The sequence below is a fragment of the Hemicordylus capensis genome, chromosome 9 (assembly GCF_027244095.1).
Source record: "Hemicordylus capensis ecotype Gifberg chromosome 9, rHemCap1.1.pri, whole genome shotgun sequence".
Classification (NCBI taxonomy): Eukaryota; Metazoa; Chordata; class Lepidosauria; order Squamata; family Cordylidae; genus Hemicordylus; species Hemicordylus capensis.
Window position 1 is genome coordinate 10,666,531 of NC_069665.1, and position 20,386 is coordinate 10,686,916.

General features: G+C 42.5%; 1 protein-coding gene across 7 annotated transcripts in view; it reads right to left on the minus strand.

Annotated features, from left to right (window-relative positions):
• WWOX (WW domain containing oxidoreductase) overlaps positions 1-20,386 on the minus strand; it is an 811,261-nt gene that overhangs the window by 582,464 nt on the left and 208,411 nt on the right. For all 7 annotated transcript variants that reach the window (XR_008311186.1, XM_053270440.1, XM_053270439.1 and 4 more), the window contains exon 8: positions 6,914-7,178. Coding sequence is in view for 6 of the 7 variants with exons in the window: in XM_053270440.1 (XP_053126415.1) it covers positions 6,914-7,178 (265 nt within the window). In the remaining variant the exon portion in view is untranslated. The remainder of the gene's footprint in view (positions 1-6,913; positions 7,179-20,386) is intronic.

Here is a 20,386-nt window from a genome sequence, read left to right on the forward strand (position 1 = left end):
TTATTAAAGCCCATCTGGGACTGGGACTGAGATTCAGAGGGGAAAGGGGTTTGCTGCTCTAACTGGAACTTGTACTGATCACACTGCCACTATCATAATTTTAAAGCAGGACTGCACAACACAAACGCTCTAGTGGGCTGGAACCAACCACGGCATGGTATTCAAGGGCCGAGGTTGATTTTCAGCACTTTAATACACTGATATTAATTATTACTTCTCTTAATGAAAGCCATTATTAGTTACTGGTGGATCTTTTCTCTTTCTCAAGGGACCTATGCTTTTAACTAAAGATAATGGCCAGAAAATAGGCCTTTTTCCTGTTTAGTCAATTTAACTGATCCAAAGGGTGACTCTCTGCTTTTCTAGGATGATGTGGCTGCAAGATATTTCTACCTGTGGGCATCAGAAAAGTCACCACAGTCCAGATCTGGCCACCAGACCTTATGTTATGCAGGCCTGTTTCTGTTGTCTTAAGAGTATGAAGATACATCATAAGGCATTTTATGGGACTCTCTTAATATTTATACAACATTCTCTTAGTAATATGGAAAGGCCAAGGTACAGTGAAAATACTACTATTCACCTTACTAGAATACTGGCACTACCACACCAGTAAAATACTATATTGTGTGGATTGTTGTTCTTTCATATTACTTCCTGGATGAAGGCGGAGGCTGGTGTGATACTTTGAAGTGTTACCACAAGGTCTTCCATACTAAGGGACTGCTACATGCAAACTAGACTCAAAATAGCTAAGCTGGTTGAAATGCAGAACATTAATTAGTTCAGTATGAGCTGGCTCTCAGACACAGCTAGAATACAGCCTTGAAACCACTTCAGTGGTACCCCTTGTGCGTAAGGGATTTCAGGATTGCTGCCTCCATTTGGATTGATCCTTGGTTGGTTTGAAAAAAGAAATAACAGTGGTTTGGCTGGGCAGCGGATCTTGTAGGAGGCTTAATAACCAAAACAGCTGCTGCATGAAGTGTAGCCAAAGATGGTTTGATTAGCTGGGCTACAAGGGAAGATTCAATATCAGAAGTTTGCACCGAAACTGAGCCTAAACACAGTCACCTGGGGACTTGTTAATGTGCAAATGGCTCTCTCCAAGGGTGCAGATATTTCCTTTTAGGTTGTTTATTTTAGGTTGTTTCTGTTCTCTCAGTCTTCATTATTCACTTCTGGGTTTTTTTTAAGTGGGAGAAAATATCATTTGGATCCGAGCAAGGACAGTCCACAAGGGCAAAAGGATGCTGTGTAGAGAAGGAAACCAATGTCTAGCACTCAGTGTTATTATTTTTTATTTTATTTATTTCAACATATTTATATACCACCCAAAATCTGCATCTCTGGGCGATGTACAGCAAAATAATAAATGAATGGATGAATAAATGAATAAAATTGAACAATACAAATGAAAAAAAATTTAAAAGGATAAAAAAATTAAAATCATTTAAAAGCCTTCATTAAAAGCATTAAACCTATAAATCTAATTAAAAGCCTGGGTGAACAAATGTGTCTTCAGTGCCCTTTTAAAAGTTGCAAGAGATGGGGAGGCTCTTATTTCAACAGGGAGAGCATTCCAAAGCCCAGGGGCAGCTACAGAGAAGGTCCTTTATGCATATTATTCTTTTGCATTGCGTATCCACTCTGAATTAATGGCTTGTTTGTATACTTTTAAATTTTTATACTGCCTTTCATGAAAACAGTCTTAGGGCAGTTTACAAAACATTTAAAACAACAGAAGAGTATAAAACATTTACATAATAAAAATATTAAATTGGAATATAAAAATACATCTAAAATAAATCTAATTTGTATTTTAAAAAAAACGTGCACAATAGGGCCATAAAATACAGAGCAGCAGCAACAAAAACAACACCCATAAAAGCTTGGGTAAAAAGCCAATATTTCACGTGCTTTCTAAAAACTGTGATGGAGACTGAACAGTGGATACCCACTGAGTTAACATTTCAAGGTCTGGGGACAATAACTGAGAAGGCCCTGTCCCATGTGCATGACAGCCGATCGTCCCTCATTTCACTGTTAGCATTCAAAGCTGAGCCCCCTCCAATGACCATGTCAACTGGGCAGAAATCCTTGGCAACAGATGGTCCCTCAGGTATCCATTAAGGGTTTTAAAGGTCAACAAGAGTATCTTGAATTGGACCCGGAAACAAATTGGCAGCCATGTAGCTCTTTCAAAATATGTGTAATGAGATTCCAGAGGGCAGTTTTGGATAAAATCCTAGCTGCAGTTCCCGAATATTCTTCAAGGGCAGCCCCACATAGATCGCATTACAGGAACCAAGCCATGACATCACTTAAGGAGTGGATAACTGTGTCCAGATCTGCCTTCTCAAGTAAGGAATGCAGCTGGCACACTAACAGAAGCTGTGCAAAGGCACCCATGGCCACCACCTCCACCTGAACTTCCAAAAGCAGAGATGGGTCCAACAATCCCCCCAAACTGTACACCTGCTCTTTCAAGGGGAGTGCAACCCCATCCAGAACCAGTTGAATCCCCTTATCCCAACTGGCTCTCCTACTAACGAACAGCAGCTCCGACTTGCCCAATTCAATCTCAGTTTATTAGCCAACATCCAGCCCACCACTGCCTCCAGACCCTGACTCAGGACATCCACTGCCTCCCTAAGATCAGGCAACAAGGAAAGAGCTGAGTGCTATCTGCATATTGCTGACAACTCAGTCCTAGTCCCCAGATGACGTCTCCCAACAGTTTCATTTAGATGTTAAACAGCATGGGTGTCAAAACCAAACCCTGCGGGACCGCACAGGCCAATGGTCAAGGAGCCAAGACCCCAGCACCACCATCTGGATCCTCCTCCAAGGAGGGGGAGCACTACAAAACAGTATCTCCAATCCCTATACTCAAGAGATGGTCCAGAAGGATGCCATGGTCAATGGTATCGAATGCCACTGAGATGTCCAGCAGAACCAACAGGGACACACTCCCCCTGTCAAGATCTTGGCAGAGGTCATCCACTAGAGCGATCAAGGCAGTTTTCGTTCCATATCAATCAATCAATCATTTTATTTACGGCCATAAGCCAAACAATTAAAACTTTTGACTGTTACCATAGATTATACAGCATAAAATAACTAAACGATACACAATCAGCCTCATAAAACCCCATGACGAGAGGTTAGTTTCATAGCCCCATATAAAAATTTAGCAACTAGTCCCATATCCAGGATGGAAGCCTGACTGAAAGGGATCCAGATAATCCGTATCATCCAAGGCCCTCTGCAGCCAGGATGCCACCACATGTTCTCTCATCTTGCCCAAAAAGGGAAGGTTAGAAAGCTCTACAGTTGTCCAGGTTGGAGGGATCAAGGGAGGGCTTTTTAAAAATAATGGTCTTACCATCGCCTCCTTGAGGCATGGTGGTATCTTGCCCCCTCTTAATAAAGCACTGATTATAGCCTCCAACCATCTGCTTGTACCCTCCCTGGCAGGTTTTATTAGCCATGAAGGGTTAGCACAGTTAGTCCTGTCAGCACCGACCACCTGTTCAGCAGAAAAAAAGTCAGAGGTATAAACAGGAATTAAAAGATTACAAATAAGAAAGTAGGAGATTAAAATAAGGATTATGTTTCAAATCCTTGTTAAATCATCACTATTTCATGTATAAAGCAATTTTACTCACTCAGAAACAGGGTATTTGTGTTATATCTGGAAGATATACTGTAAACCTTCAAGGATGGAAGATTATACACACACACACACACACACACACACACACACACACACACACACATATATCTCCCTCACTTTCTACAGCTTTTAGGATGAAAATGCTGATTGTCTTCTGCTAATTAACAGATTGGAGGATGTCATCTTCAAATCCCAGAAAAATAGGGTTGTGAGAAAGAGAAAAATTTATTTCTGTCCACTCTTTCTACTCTTGCATAATTTTATACAGCTTGATCACGTCTCCCTTAGTTGCCTCTTTTCCAGAGTAAAGAATCCCAGATGCTATAGCCTTGCCTCATAAGGCAGGTATTCCAGTCCCCTGATCATCTTGGTTGCCCTCTTCTGAACCTTTTCCAGTTCTACAATATCCTTAAGATACAGTGACCAGAACTGTATACAGTACTCCAATCCCCTTCCTAATGATCCCTAGCATAGATCATTTCACAGCTGTCACGCACTGAGTCGGCACTTTCAATATGCTGTCAACCCCAAGAACTCTCTCCTGGTCAGTCACTGACAACTCAGATCCCATCAGCGTATATGTGAAGCAGAGGTTTTTTTGCCCCAATATGCATCACTTTACACTTGCTTACACTGAACCACATTTGCCATTTTGTACCCCAATTTGGAGAGATCTTTTTGGATGTCCTCACAATCTGTTGTGGATTTCACTACCCTAAATAGTTGAGTGCCATCTGCAAATTTGGCCACTTCGCTGCTTATGAAATAACTGCAACTTCTAGATCATTTATGAACAAGTTAAAGAGAACTGGACCTAGTACCAATCTCTGGGGCACTCCACTTCCTAATTCCCTCCATTGCGAAAATGGTCCATTTATTCCTACCCTGTCCTTCAACCAGTTACTGATCCACACATGATCCTGTCCCCTTATTCCATGACTGCTAGGTTTACTCAAGAGCCTTTGATGGGGAACTTTGTCAAAAGCCTTTTGGAAGTCCAAGTATACTATGCCGACCGGATCACCTTTATTCACATGCCTGTTGTCAATGTTAGCTTACTTTCAATGGTTCCTTTTCAACGAAGACTACATCAATATTGCAAATTGGTTGTGATGTGGTTCAAGCTATTTGGCAGAAAGATATAGTAACAATTCTTATAATCAGTGCTGTCTTTAACAGCTAACCAGTTAGTCCCAGCTCACAAAAATAGTCCCCAGGACAACTGAGTTCAGTCACTAAAACCTAGGAAACCACTTCAATCAGCCAGATATTTAAAGGTAAAGTGTGCTGTCAAGTTGGTGTCGAATCTTGGTGACCACAGAGCCCTGTGATTGTCTTTGGTAGAATACAGGAGGGGTTTACCATTGCTATCTCCCCTGCAGTGTGAGATGATGCCCTTCAGCACCTTCCTATAACGCTGCTGCCCGATACAGGTGTTTCCCATAGTCTGGGAAATATACCAGTGGGGATTCAAACCGGCAACCTCTGGCTTGCTAGTCAATTCCATGCAAAACAGTTTAATAGATCAACGTTTCTTTGGGGAAGGAAGGAAGAGAGAGTACATCTACCATCTTCATAGATCTTTACAGTTTTCGAAAAGCACTGGCTGTGGTCACCAGGAGTCAACACTAACTTGACAGCACAATCTTTCCTTTTCCCTTTTAAGTCCTCCTAGGCCAAAAGAGAACAAGCCTTTGCATTTTTCTATGCGACACCCCTTTAGAGGTATTAAACGAGTGTTATCATGTTCTCTCTGAGTCTTTTTTTCTTCTCCAGGATAAATATCCCCAGTCCTCCAACCTTTCTTCATAGGGCTTTCCATACCCTCAACCATTTCTATTGCCTTCCTCTTAACCCGTTCCTATTTTGTTAATCATCCACCTTAAAACATGGTACCCAGAACTGGACACAATGCAGAATGCATCCTCTTCAGTACTATTTTGTTAGACTCTATCTTCACTCAGGTAAACATTCAGATGTGCAACTGATGTGCACCCAACTGATGGTCCCCAAGATCCGGTGACAGACATGGTCAGAGGGCTGAAGACCGGGGCCTCCAAATCCTCATTAGCCTGTCCTGGGTGGCACTGTGGGGGAGTGGGGAAAAGAAATATGTGGGATGGGAATATGTTAAGTTGCATGTTGAAATGTTTCTGCTAATTCATATTTGCATAAATATGCCTGTTTTATATTCTTACATTCTTGTGAGTATAGTTGCTGTTTGTGCCCTCTAGAACCCACATGTCAAAAATACTGTGTGTGTCAGTGTGTGGGGGGGGGGTGGGGTGGAGGGGTCCAAAGGCTTTTAGGTCCAGGCTCAAAAATTACCTAGGTGCACCTCTGCACATGCTTAAATCTGTTTACCCATATAGATCTCCTTTGCTGGAACAGGATAAAAAATAGGCAGATTGCTCAAGGCTACAGTTGCCCCCACTACACCAATCTAAAGCTGAAGAAGTGATTCCTTGGACCTTTCTGGTTATAATGTATAACTCAGGAACAGTATCAGTGTTATATTCCAATCCATTCGGAAAAGAGCAGCACATCTGTTAAAACTCAAGTACAATGGTTGGCTCTGCCATGAAACAGGAAGCGTAACCCAATCACTCTGGATTTCTGGTCATTTTTAATGCAGAAGCATTTGAAAATTCCATTCACTGAAACATCTGCTAAGCTCTTGGTGCCTTAAACATGCAATACTTTTCCTGCTCTCCTACTTGCCAATATAAACATTTTGCTTTAAGGCAGACTGTGGCAAACACGTGATAATAGCCTCTAAGTTTAGATCCCATGGAAGTTGATGATGGAAGCGATCATTAATATATTCAGCATTTCTTTTCTTTCTACCCGCCCCATCCCTTCTTTACAGGACCGCCCAAGTGCATTGCTGTCTACAGCTGTGCTACTCTTACATTTCGCTTCACTTGCACCTCAGCAGGATCTCACTTAACTTGTTCACACAAACACTGCAACTTAAGCCAGAATGCCGCTTGATATGCAACTTAATATAAGCAATTTAAGCCAGAATTACGTGACCTGAAAATCTAGTGGTCTGCCTTCAAACCACCAAAGCAATCTAATCACACAACTTCTTTCTAAAGAACTCCATAGTTACAGAATCTATTCCGGTTGTAAGAACAAAGATATTAGAAAGACAGGTACATCTTGATTCTTTTGCAAACAAAGGCCTTTTTGAAAATCCAAAAATGAATTGACAAAATCCCACTTACTTACCATTGATTTGGTGAAAGGCCGAGCCAAAGTAAACAGCAGGGTATAGACCCACCAGTTGCGATGAAGGGATGAGTACATCATATTTCCGGGATGCACTGCATTCGATGTCACTCCATTGGGAGAAAGGCGGCGGTTGAGCTCATTGGATACAAGGACGTTGCAAAGTTTAGACCGATTGTAGGCCAGCATAGCCCAGTATTCATTCTTAGAGGGAGAAAGCAGGCTGAAGTCAAGTTTTCCCGAACTTTCTTTAATGTCTGTGAACCTTTAAGGAAGAAGATAAAGAGCTTTAAGTGTTCTAAGCAAAATTCTTCTCTTGGTAAACAAACAAACTCAACAGACACTATCAGTCCAGCTATATAGATATTTATACAGTAAAATTATAAACTGAAAACTGACCTGCCAGAATCTTTAGAACAGAATGAAAATTGTTTGTGGTAGATGAAATATAGTGCATATCATATGAGCAAATACACGTATCTGTCCTTTCTCTGTTTGTCACCTGCATTCCTATTAGGGATGTGCACAAACTGGTCCGCAGGCCATGTTGGAGGCCTGCAAACCGGTTCGTATGTTGCCCAGTCCGGCGGTACGACGCCGGGGGAGGTGTCGCTTTAAGGGCGGGGGGTTGTACTTACCCCTCCCACCACTGTTCCCCTTCTGGCACTCCATTTTTAAGTAAGATCTTTGGGGCGGCAGCGTTCCTTCCTACCGCCCCTGCCCCCTTGTTGACAGCAAAATGCAGAAGTAACATCTGCACATGCGTGCACATGTGTAACGTCAGTGGCGCATGTGTGCGCGTGTCTGTGGCACGTGCATGCGTGGACGTTACTTCCATGTTTTGCAGTCAACAAGGGGGCAGGGGCAGTAGGGAGGAACGCTGCCACCCCAAAGATTTTACTTTAAAATGGAGTGCCAAGGGGGAAATCGGCGGGAGGGGTAAGTACAACCCCCCCGCCCTTATAGCGACACACACACCCAGTGCCAGACCACGCCTCCGCAGTCTGTGCACATCCCTAATTCCTATCCCCTTGCAGTTCCCTACCTATGAAATAACTTTGTGTACCCCAGCTCATCACCAGCACTTCCCAATGCCACTTCTGCCGCCGCTGCTGAGTGGCTTGCAGCAGCTAGTGATGCCTAACCGTGGTGTCACCCGGAGGTTATACCTGTCATAAGAGATCAGAAGAAGGCAGCTTATAGGCTAAGATGACTTTATTTTGTAACAGGAAGAGACAAGATCAATGAGAAGTACAGGCAGGAAGCAGGGAGGGACTCTGCCTCCAATGAGGATCACTACTAGCAAATGCTAGTGCCACCGACTGGAGGGACAGATTAGAGCAACACTTCCACACAATACCAAGATGAAGAAGAAAGGTGTTCTGACAACTGATGATGCCAGGAAGGATTGGGGAGACAACCTTTGCGAGGTGATGCAACATCCCCCTCCAGGGGCATCATTAGGGGTGGCCCCTAATGCACAGGCCCCCCAATGAACTGCTCAGAGCCCCAAATATGATCTGGTACCTCCCTCTTCCATAAAGGAGGCACCTGCACAGAGCATGGGAGAAAGCTCCTGGCCTCACCGAGATCTCTGCTGCTTCAACTTTTATAGGTGTTGTATTATAATAATAGAGGCTTTATAAAACATATGCAATTATTCTTGGAGGGGAATATGATTAAGTTTAAATATCAAAAAGTGGCTTGTTGGCCCAGGGCCTGAAACTTTGAAGTACCTAGCAATGTCCCTGACCACTTCCCTTGAGGAAGAAACCCAGAAAGGGTGGAAGAGACCTCTAAGCTGTGAGTGTGAAGCAATCAACCCTCTTGGTTGAACTTTTTGTATTATACTTGGCTATCCTGCATTAAATCTGCACTCAGGAACTTCTGCAATTATCTCCCTGGATTGTTCAGTTTATGAAGGATTTTTCAGGCCCTGCTGATGTTATACCCTTGAGGGGAAGAGGACACATTCCACCTGACATCCAACTAACTTCCCCCAAAGTTTGTTTGTTTGGTATTGTATTTGTACACTGCCTGAAACTTCTGTCTCTGGGCGGTTTACAGCAACACAAAAGAGATCTTTAAAAGAAATTAAAATCTTAAATGAATTTAAAACCACAAGTATAGTTAAAAAGCTTGGGTGAATAAATGTCTCTTTAGATACATTTAAGAAGTTGTCAGAGATGGGGAGGCTCTTATTTCAGCAGGGAGAGCATTCCAGGGTCTCAAGGCGGCAACAGAGAAGGCTTTGTACCACCAGACAAGCTGGTGACAACTGCAGATGAACCTCTCTGTATGATCTCGATGGGCAATGGTGCTCATAGTGAAGGAGGAGACATTCTCTCAAATACCCTGAGGCCATTTATGCTGCATTCAAGATGTTGCATTCAAGCATCTCCTTAAGCCACATTTATTTTATTGTTCAATTTATTATTTGTTTTATCATGGTTTACTTAAAAAATTTTTTTTTCAAAAACACATATAGAAATATAATTTTAAAAACACAAAATAAAACATCCCGTATACATACATTCACAAACCATCAAATGTACACATGCTTTACTGATTAATTATTCTGCCCTTTATTAATTTCGTCCCTAATAGGCCTTGTAACTTTAACAATAGGCCTTGTTAACTTTATACTAATTTTTGTACCATGCTTAGTAATTTAGACACTATATTGTTAAACACACATGGGAGGGATGATAGTCCTATAAAATTGAATTTAACTGTTTGTCTTTTAATGAGCTTTTGTAAGTTAAAAAAGTCCTGAATACCTGCAGCTTTTCTCCTAGCTAGCTAGTTTTCTTTCTTTCTTTCTTTCTTTCTTTCTTTCTTTCTTTCTTTCTTTCTTTCTTTCTTTCTTTCTTTCTTTCTATCATTAGTTAGTTAGCTAGCTAGCTAGCTAGCATATCCGTATATTGCCCCAAATGTACTACATGTGGGTCTTGGGACAGCTACAAGTGGGTCTTAACAAATTGTAAACTGCCCAGAGACCCACTTGTAGCTGAGTCTCATGATAATCAGAACACAGAATCAGATTTGAGTCTTCTCAGGCATGCTGTTCAAACCTGCCTACTGAGTGACCAACCTGGATCCAGTGCTCCTTCATTGCCGTTGCTCCTAGCCAGGGCCGGGAGATTGCAGGGCTCCCAGGCATTGTTGAGAGAATCCCCATAATGTACTGCCCATTCTCCATAAGACACTGGAAGTTCCGGGGGTGGGGTGGGGGGTCGCCTCTCAGCACCCCAACCCTCCAAGTTGCCAGAGAAGGCAGATGCATGTCAGGGTGCGCGATCTCTATGCCCAGACAAAACGAGAGGATTTTCTGCAGGGGAGGCAAGCTTTTTGAGGCTCCCCCCCCGCCCCTTCAAGCCCTTTCTCCAAGCATGTATGTATCCATTCAGCTTACAGTGATCAAGAGAAGATACGTGGAAGAAAAAAGGTTGGTCCCATTCTTTCCGCCCAACAAGGGCATTCAAAAACTGGGCTAGCAGTGGCCAATTAATGTGAAACAACTGTTCACAGTGGCCAGTGAACAATTAAAACCGAATGAAGATGTGAATCCTTTATTTTCAATGTTAACTATTATACCCTACGGATTGCATTCTTCTATATCATCTGAAAAGCATGCTTTCTAATCCCACCCACCCCCCCTCCCTTAAACCCAGCCAATTATTACACTAAGCAGAAATTTCAAGCAATTCAGGATCAAATATTTTGGCTTTTGAAGCTGAGGAACAGTATGGGCATCATCATTTCTCTCCTTCTGCTTATTGCTTCCAGTGCACAAGGATGGCATGCTCTGGAGTTTAAGTGCCCAGGTAACTACAGATGAGACTTTCTGCTGCTTAGAATCTTTTTAGATTAAAAATTGATGGTTGGAAAGGGGATGTAACATTGGTAACACGCCATCAATAGCCTTAAAGGTATAAAAGATAAATGTGAACCAAGCCAAAATGAGCTCCGGCGGAGTCTAATGTTTTTAAGTATACCCATGGCATGACAGAGCACAAATCAAAGTAACTAGTTGATGTTTTTTAATTGGGTCTGACAGAGTCATTAAACACCAGCTGTTTGTTTCTTTCTGTTTTTTTTAAATAATAACAAGGTAGCAAACAACTGAAGATTTCTACATGACGAAAAAGAGTTCTTCTTGATAGCCATCTGCCTGCCTGTTTTATTAAATTCAGTAGTAAATTGCAAAGTTATAGATGGAGGAATGTATTTAAGAATTAAAACTGAAAGCTTTTGGAGTAAGTTAGAAAAGAAAGGGATAAAATTTATTGGGCAGTATGAGGAATATTTTTCCATGTTGCTTTCCCAAGTTTGTTTCCCACAGACTGTTGGTGCAAAATACCAAATACCAAGCCATGCTGATGTTTCTTTCCTCCCCTTCTCTTTGCCACTGTGAGCAACCAAGCTCTGGAGAACCCCAGAAATATCTGTGGTTTAAGAAATAGAAAAGTCTGGTAGTCAGGCATGGCACCTACAACCAGGATTTCATGCCCCCTGTCAGTCGTCACCACCCTAGGCAAGGGATTCTACTTCAAAGGTGTTGATAGGGTATATGCTGACCAAGAGAAGGGAGACATATACATGGAGCCGGGCTGCTTGCTCTTTCTTTCTGCTTATAATCTACACTGACTGGCAGTGGCGCTCTCTCTCTCTCTCTCTCTCTCTCTCTCTCTCTTTTGCCCTGTCTGGAGAAGGATTGAAGCTGGGGCCTTCTGCATGCAAAGCAGATGCTCTACCATTAAACTATGGCTCCGGCCCCTAAGAGGAATATCTTACACTACTCACATGCTGTTAAGTCAACCATTCAAATGCAAACCTAGACTAATCCTGCTTAGCAAAGGGGATAATTCATGCTCACTACCGAATGCCATCTAATGGTGCAGCGGGGGAATAAATTGCCTAGGGAGCAAGAGGTTGCTGGTTCAAATCCCCGCTGGTATGTTTCCCAGACTATGGGAAACACCTATATCGGGTAGTAGTGATAAAGGAAGATGCAGAAAGGCATCCTCTCATACTGTGAGGGAGATGGCAATGGTTAACCCCTCCTGAATTCTACCAAGAAAACCACAGGGCTCTGTGGTTGCCAGGAGTTGACACCAACTCAACAGCACAACTTTACTTTACCACCAGAATGGTTCTCCACCCCAACTGCAGCTCCTGTTGCAATTAGGCTCGTGAAACCCCTAGATGTTGGGCCAGCTCAGGAACCTCTAGGATAGCTGAAGTTGAGAAGACTTCAGGTCTCACGCAAGAGACTTATCTCAATAAGAACATGCTGCTTGCTCATGTTCATAATCCTTGATTAGCCTACCCTGAGCATCAAGAGAGCTGGTCTCCAGGTAGTAAGCATGAATTGTTCCCTTTGCTAAGCAGAGTCTGCCCTGGGGTGCATTTGAATTGGAGACTACATGTGTGCACACTTAAAGGTATTCTCCTTAGGGGATGAGGCCATTCTGGGAAGAGCATCTGTATGCTTGCATGCAGAAGGTTCCATATTCCCTCCCTGTCATCTCCAAGATGGGGCTGAGAGAGACTGCTGCCTGCAAACATGGAGATACTGCCAGTCTGGGTAGACAATACTGAGCTTGATGGTCCAATGGTCTGACTAGGTAGAAGGTCACTTCCTATATTCCCAAGTCTTATACCACCTGACTACAAAGGCTTTAGGCGGTTCACATAAATAAATACAATAAAACAAAACAGCTATTAAAACAATTTAAAACAATGTAACATTTGAACAATTTAATACACGTTAAAACATTCACCAATTCCTAAAAGACAGGCTAAAAAAATGTTTCTTAAGGGCTCTTTTAAAGGCTGGTAAAGATGTTAAACCAAAAATGTTTATAGGGAGCACATTCCACAACCCAGGAGCGACTACAGAGAAGGCCTGCAGGACCTCTCTCAATGATCTTATTTATTTATTTATTCAATTTTTATACCGCCCTTCTGAAATGGCTCAGGGTGGTTTACAATTAAAAACAGAAACCATTAAAACCAATAACAATTATAACAGAAATATAAATATCAACACCAATTTAAAAACATCTTTAAAACAATTATTTCTTGTTTCCACAGTCAGACAGGTGTTATTGACTGGTTTGTTTTATCCAGACATCGAGTCCTTCCCAAGGACCTAGGATGGCTGAATTTTATTGTCAATGTTGTTGCAGAATATAGGCTGTTCTCAGTAAAGTTGCTTTTTGTAATTGGCTGATGATGATTTCTGTGGCCCCTATGGCGTTGAGGTGCTCTTCAAGGTCTTTTGGAACTGTACCCAGGATGCCAATTGCCACTGGGATTGTTTTGGTCTTTTTCTGCCACAGCCTTTCAATTTCAATTTGTAGATCTTTGTATTTGGTGATTTTTTCTATTTCTTTTTCTTCTATTCTGCTATCCCCTGGTATTGCTATGTTGATTATTTTAACTTGTTTTTCTTTCTTCTCGACTACAGTGATATCTGGTGTATTGTGTGGCAGATGTTTGTCTGTTTGTAGTCGGAAGTCCCATAATATTTTTGCATCTTCATTTTCTTTGACTTTTTCAATTTTATGGTCCCACCAATTTTTGGCTACAGGTAGCTTGTATTTTTTGCAGATGTTCCAGTGTATCATCCCTTCAACCTTGTCATGCCTTTGTTTGTAGTCAGTCTGTGTGATCTTTTTCCAACAGCTGATTAGGTGGTCCACTGTTTCATTATTATTTTTACATTTATATCCTGATCTTCCTCCAAGGAGCCCAGAGCGGTGTACTACATACTTAAGTTTCTCTTTCACAACAACCCTGTGAAGTAGGTTAGGCTGAGAGAGAAGTGACTGGCCCAGAGTCACCCAGCTAGTATCATGGGTGAATGGGGATTTGAACTCGGGTCTCCCCGGTCCTAGTCCAGCACTCCAGCCACTACACCATGCTGGTTCTCATCGAGTCTATGGGAATGCTCAATGAATGAGTCATCGAGTCTATGGGAATGCATGGGTTAGGTTCCCAGACTAAAAAAAAAATAAAAAAATTACCCACAAACACTCAAAGAACACCAAAATGGGCCAAATAAAGAGCCCTACTGGGCACTCCATGGATCTCCTGGTGTCCAGCAACCACCACCCCAAATGCCCCCAATGGTCCACCAAACCATGGATTTTTTTTTCCATATTCCCCCACCCCAAAATGGCGGCAGGAAATGACCTCTGAGGTCACTTCCGGCCCTCTGGGTACTGCGGATGTGTGGATTTTAACTATTTTGTATCCGCAGATACAAAATCAGACACCCATGAATATGCAAAACCGTTAATATAGCATCCATGTATAACGAGGTTCTCCTGTATTTAAATATTATTAGTAGGTATTAGTTAGCCAGCACCTCACAAGGCAGCTGACATCAAAATAAGATTCACACTGAGCTACAGGCCTGCCATGCAATGGTTATATTATATGTTTACATATGGAAAAGCAATTAGTTTATTTAGTTGTTAGATCTGGACACACACCATTTACTTATTGTGCAATAAGTTTCTGTAAACCTTGGCTGATCTTGCACTGCTAATGCGCCACTGTTTCGTTGGGGTTACCCCCCCCCCCCATAATTTCTAATCAAGCTTTAAAGCTCTGCAAATACATGAACTTGAGCTTCATATGACACCAAGAAGGGGAGGAAAGAAACCCCTCAAAAGCAAAGATGCCATCTGAAAAACTATTGGAGACCAGCGTTACACAGAGAAGCAAGCAGCTGACAATTCAACATAATACCCATTAAATAACAGCCCATTTATACAGATCCCATTGTGCCCTCCACATCTGGCAAGTGATTGGAGTTGGCAGATTTATTTCTAGTGCTAAACTCGCCTGCCCTGCAGTAGCCTCGCTCCCTTGTAATGGGACTCTGCTACTTGCTTTCACAAATCTGGTGTGATTTGCAAAGATAAGGGCATCCAAGATTTTTTGTTACCACCTAATTACTAGCTGTTTCATGTCTTTTAACACTGGGGAGGATTATTATGGGCATGTTCTATTGCTTCCTTTCATTGCTGCCATCATAAATTTAAAATGGTTCAAATAAACCTATCTGCAGTATGTCATTTATACCATAAGCCCTTGTGTTTAGATGTGATAAAGGGCTTCAGCCTGACCCTTGGCTGGTCTTTCTTTGCCAGGTCCTGGGGGTTACATTTTAAGGAAACGTGGGTTGTTTTTTTAATTCCCCTTTTATGCAAGCATCATACTAGGTTACTAAAACATTTCAGAAGGAGGGGATATACCCCCCTGCACTCCCCACTACCAATAGCGTTTTATGGAATAGAAAGTCAATTGGGTTTTATGGGAGAAAGTCTATTGGGTTTTACTTCAGCTGAACATGGGGAGTGTAGTTTTGCTGCTCCTTTGGTATCAGTGGGCATTAGTAAGTGGTTACATATGTGGGATCCTGGGGCCGTTGCTCTACATTCATCCATTTAACATGCTATTTCAATCAAGTAATATATTGTTACAGAAATCTGGAATGAAATTGAATTAAGAGAACATCGTCTTCATCATGAACCCCACCTCCCACTGAGATCATCAGGAGAGGTCATTCTGCAGTTGTCACCGTCTTGTCTGGTGGCTACTTGGGGATGCACCTTCTCCGCTGCTGCCCCAAACCTTTGCAACATGCTCCCTGCCGAAATAAGAGCCTCCGCATCTCTGACAACTTTTTAAAAGTCTTTAAAGATGCATTTGTTCACCCAGGCTTTTAATTAAATATTGTTTTAATCGTTTTAACGTTGTTTTTAAAAAATTAAATTGTTGTAATGTTTTAACTGTCTGTTATAATTTATTCTGTTTTAACTCATGTTTTAATTTTTCTGTTGTCATTTATTTTGTTTTAACATATGTTTTAACTTTTGCTGTTTGTTTTGCTTTGTTGTAAACCTCCCAGAGATGTAAGTTTTGGCTGGTATAAAGATTTGTTTGATAGATAGATAGATAGATAGATAGATAGATAGATAGATAGATAGATAGATTTCAAACTGTTATTTGTCCATTGCACTTCAAATAACAAATTGCCATGTGACATTTTAACTAGAAGTGTGCAGAAACAGTTCGAACTGAAGTTTAACCCTAACCTTGGTTCAACCAGTTTGAACTCGAACAGAAGTGACCCAAAAGGGGAGGTGGTGGTGGTGGGGGGTTGATCCAAGATTGAACCAAAATGGGCCCGGTCCATTATGGACTGGGTCGACCCAGTTCAATGGGTGATAATTGTAAAGGGGAATACAGTGAGGATTCCTTTTTAGAAGCAAAGGGGAATCCTGCCTTTAAACATTTCTAAGGACGGCCAAAGAGGGGAGCAAGAGGGTACCTTACTGGAGCTGGCACCACCTCTAAACTCTGGTGTTCTCCCCAGCAGCAGGCCACACTGCTAAGGGTACTGCTGGAATTTAGAGGAGCTACTGGAAAGGTGCCCTCTTGTCACACACACACACACACACACACACACACACACACACACCGCTGCTGCCCTTAGAATGCTTTTAGAGGCAGGATTCCCTTTGCTTATGAATGCTTTATAAGCATTGCCTCTCGAACTGTCAAACCGGATTCTTCCTTACAAGCATAGCCCCTCAAACTGGATTGAGCCGGCTTGGCCCAGTTCGACTGAATGGCCTGGACCACCAGCTGGTTCAAGCCAACTGGTTCACGGACTGGTAATTCAGTTCAAATTTGGTTCGAATTTGGACTGAACAGGCAAAAACTGTTCACTGCCAACCCCTAACTGAAATATCAACCCAAAGGGCTTGGCTTTCAGGGTGTGCGGTGGCAACCAGCTAGTAGCACAAGATGGTGACCAGCTAGCAGCACAAACCACAAGCTAAAATTGGACTTTTTCTCCATTGGAGCTGAAATCCCCAAACAGAATTTGCACAAACTACAATAATGGCAAATCAAAGGGGGGAAAGGAGCAGAAACAGCCCAAGCACCGACAAAGCAGCCAGAGGGAAGCAGACGAAAATCTACTCCTTTCTCCCCATTAACAAACCAAGTGGTGCCATGTGTACCTCCCCTGCTATCCTGATTAAGAATAGATTTATGGTCCTGGACACGGAGAACCACCCCACTTCTCCCCAGAAAAAGACTGCTGCTAGGGAGACAGCCTTTCATCTGGAAGCCCTTTTGTCATCTAAGATCTCCAACCCGAAAAATCCTCTGAAACAGAGGGGCAAGAGATTCAACAGTGCCAGATGTGCCCCTCACCCCGTGAACCCCTTCCAAAATTTCTCGGTGATGCTTGTTTACTTACTGCAGATACCATAATTAAAATAACGGAATGCCTAAACACAATTACAATCAAACTAGATAAGCTCAGGCATTCCTCTGATGAATTTGTAGTAGCACACAGAAACCGCAGGGATAAAAGTCTAATTAAAACAGCTCCCAGCAGCATCCAGACACCTCCTTCTTCAGCTACTAACGGGACTTGTGTGCAAAACTGCACACAAGATACATGAAAATCTGACAAAATCAACCTATCCATTTAATTCTTGGCGGGTACTTCAAAACTCCCAGGTGCTGCTACGAATAGCACCGAACCACGTTAATACACAGAGATAGACAAATCACAAAATATCAAATTCCCTGAGCTCAGTCCTAAATTGTAACCCTAGATTTATTGACCTGGATTCAATCCAATTTCTGCCCTGTTGTTCTTAGACTAAGAGGATTTTGCTCATCTTCAGACAAGCCACTCTTCCACTCAAACTTATTCGGATGGGAGGAGACCTCCTCCATAAATTTAGCATAAGAACTAACAGAGTTTTAAAGGAACATATCATATGGCCCTTAATTTCAGGGAAAGCTGAAACAGTTCCTACAGCAAATAACCTTGCTGATAAGGCTGCCAAGGAAACAAATCCAGCCCTCAGCAACCATTTTATCAGCAGCTCCTCTGAATTCCAGCAACTGCAAGAAATTAAACCCTTATGGTCCAGAGAGAGTCAGGATCATAGGTCCAAACATATGGATCTTACTGAACTCAAATAACAACTTGCAGCCGTTCAAGTCCAAGCACAGTGAATGATAACTCTTTCCCACCACTCAGACTCTTAACTTGGAGAGTGACATGGATATCCTCCACCACCCACACTACTCCTGAAAGACCCAACAATGCCACAGCTGGGGTCCCCTCTATCCCATGTCCTAAGGCTGCAGCCATTCCCAGACCAAGGAGAAAGCTGTCAGTCCACTCCTCCAACTTCAACTGTAACTATGACTTGGACACAGAGGACAGCGAGAGCAACAGCAGAACAGACTTCACTGAGACCCACACTGTAGTGCCAGCCCACCTGAATGATGGGGCAACCCCCAAACCTGCCCAGCCCCCATATGCAATATCTCCATGAGTGCCTCTTCTCAATGCTGAAGGCAGACACAGTAACCCCAAAGAAAGGGGTGGCTGTATCACCTGCTCCAATCCAAGAGCTGGATGTCAGGCTGTGTGAGGGAGGGAGGGAGGGAGGGGGGTACTAATTGACATGGCGGTTTTGTTGTGTAGTTTGTTTAGTCATCTGTTAAATACTGTTTTAATAGTTTTAACTTCATTTTAAAATACTGTTTTAAGGTTTTAATTTTTTATAATGTTTTAACTTTCTGTTGTCATTTATTTTAACCAGTGTTTTAATGTGTCATTTATTTGTTTTAACTAACGTTGAAACTTTTTGTTTTTGTTGAAAACTGCCCAGAGACGTAAGTTCTGGGCAGTATAAAAATATGTTAAATAAATAAATAAACAAACAAACAAACAAACAAACAAACAAACAAACAAACGCAAGCTACAGACACCACACACAAGCCTAGGGGATGTAAAGGGTGGAGAGGTATGCCCACCTTCTCCACTGCCACAGGACGCCAATATTGCAGCTCTGAAGGAAGGGGCCCCCACATCGCCCACACAATCCCAAAAACTGCAGCCCCAGAGGCTCATCAACGAATGGGACCATGTGCCCAGTGCTGCCTTCAGAGCAGCAGCCATCAACCAGCCCTCTGGAGCAGCAACAGAATCACAAGAGCAGCTGCTGATCAAAGCATCCCCAGGCGCACCGCTGGAGTCAATTGCACCAGAAATCACCTGAAAGATTTTGCCCCCTGCTGGCCAATACAACTATAGACTGACATGCAATAGATCAGCATAAGACCTATGTGGTAGGCTGGTACTCCAGTTGCAGGAATGTGTCTTTCATAAGCTTCACCTCCAAATGTGATATCTTAATGGTGTAGGAAACCTGAACACCAGAAGACCTAACTCTTAACAGCATCAGCTCACACTCATTAGGAGCAAAAACAGGCATGGGAAGAGACAGACCCAAATGTTGATTGGGCATGTTAGTTTCTACTACCCTGTGTGCAACATCAGTAAGATTACCTTCGTTTAAGTAATATGCCGTGGCAGTGACGGTCCACTTCCGGCAGTGCACCCTGCTAGCAATCAACAACTATCTAACGCTGCTGTGATGAAAACCCCAGGTTCAGAATCTATGGACTGAGCTGGAAGGTAATCTAACTGACCTTCTCTCCTCCTACGCCAAATGCTCACAGTTATAGGTGGCAATTTCAATGCTAGGCTCAGACCAGATGAAGATGCTCTGTATGCATGCTCTGTATGCACTCAGTGCTGCCCACCCAATCCCAAAGCAGACATCGAAGGCATATGGACCTTGCTGAACTCATCCACCAATCGAAGGACAAGATGTCTAACTTTATAGGTCTCTGCATGGCCCTAATAGCCAACAGACTCAACTTCTACATACTAAGCATGAACATTTCCCTCAAAAATGATCACCCTGTTGTATTTATCTTTTGAGCCAGGGCCATCATGAGTACCACTGACTATGTAATTGTCTTGGGAAGCCTGCTTCAGTTCGAAGATGATTTGGAGGTTGTCCCCCAATTCGACAGTGACCACTTTCCAATCAACTTACACCTAAAATTCTTTTCCCAGCAGCCCCACGCTAAGGCTTTATACCAACTCCACATCCTAGTTGCCAGAAGAACCTGTTACATTAAACGGTCAACTCAGTTGGACAAAACAACAACAGAACAACTAACTCTCACAGCAGATCCTGCACATTCGCCTCTCCCTACTCTCAACAGAATCAAATAACCCAATCTTAGAGAGCTAGACCAACCTACATTCTACACACCTGTGTAGCACAGAGCCCCACCTATAATCTACAGACCGTTGACAATTGTATAGTTTTCAGTTTTAATTCTACAATAACTTTTAAAGCTCTATAGCCTTTCACTTACAGATTTTAGCTATCCCACAGTTAACCCATACAGTTCTAACCTCTTTTAATTCTTAAAACCTTTCAGTCTCCTATACTGTCATATGGCAACTGCTGATTCATGATGCTTACAGTCTCTGCTCAAAGACCTCTATATAATCTTTATAAACCTTATAGGTGCTAACCATTTAGCAACTTTATA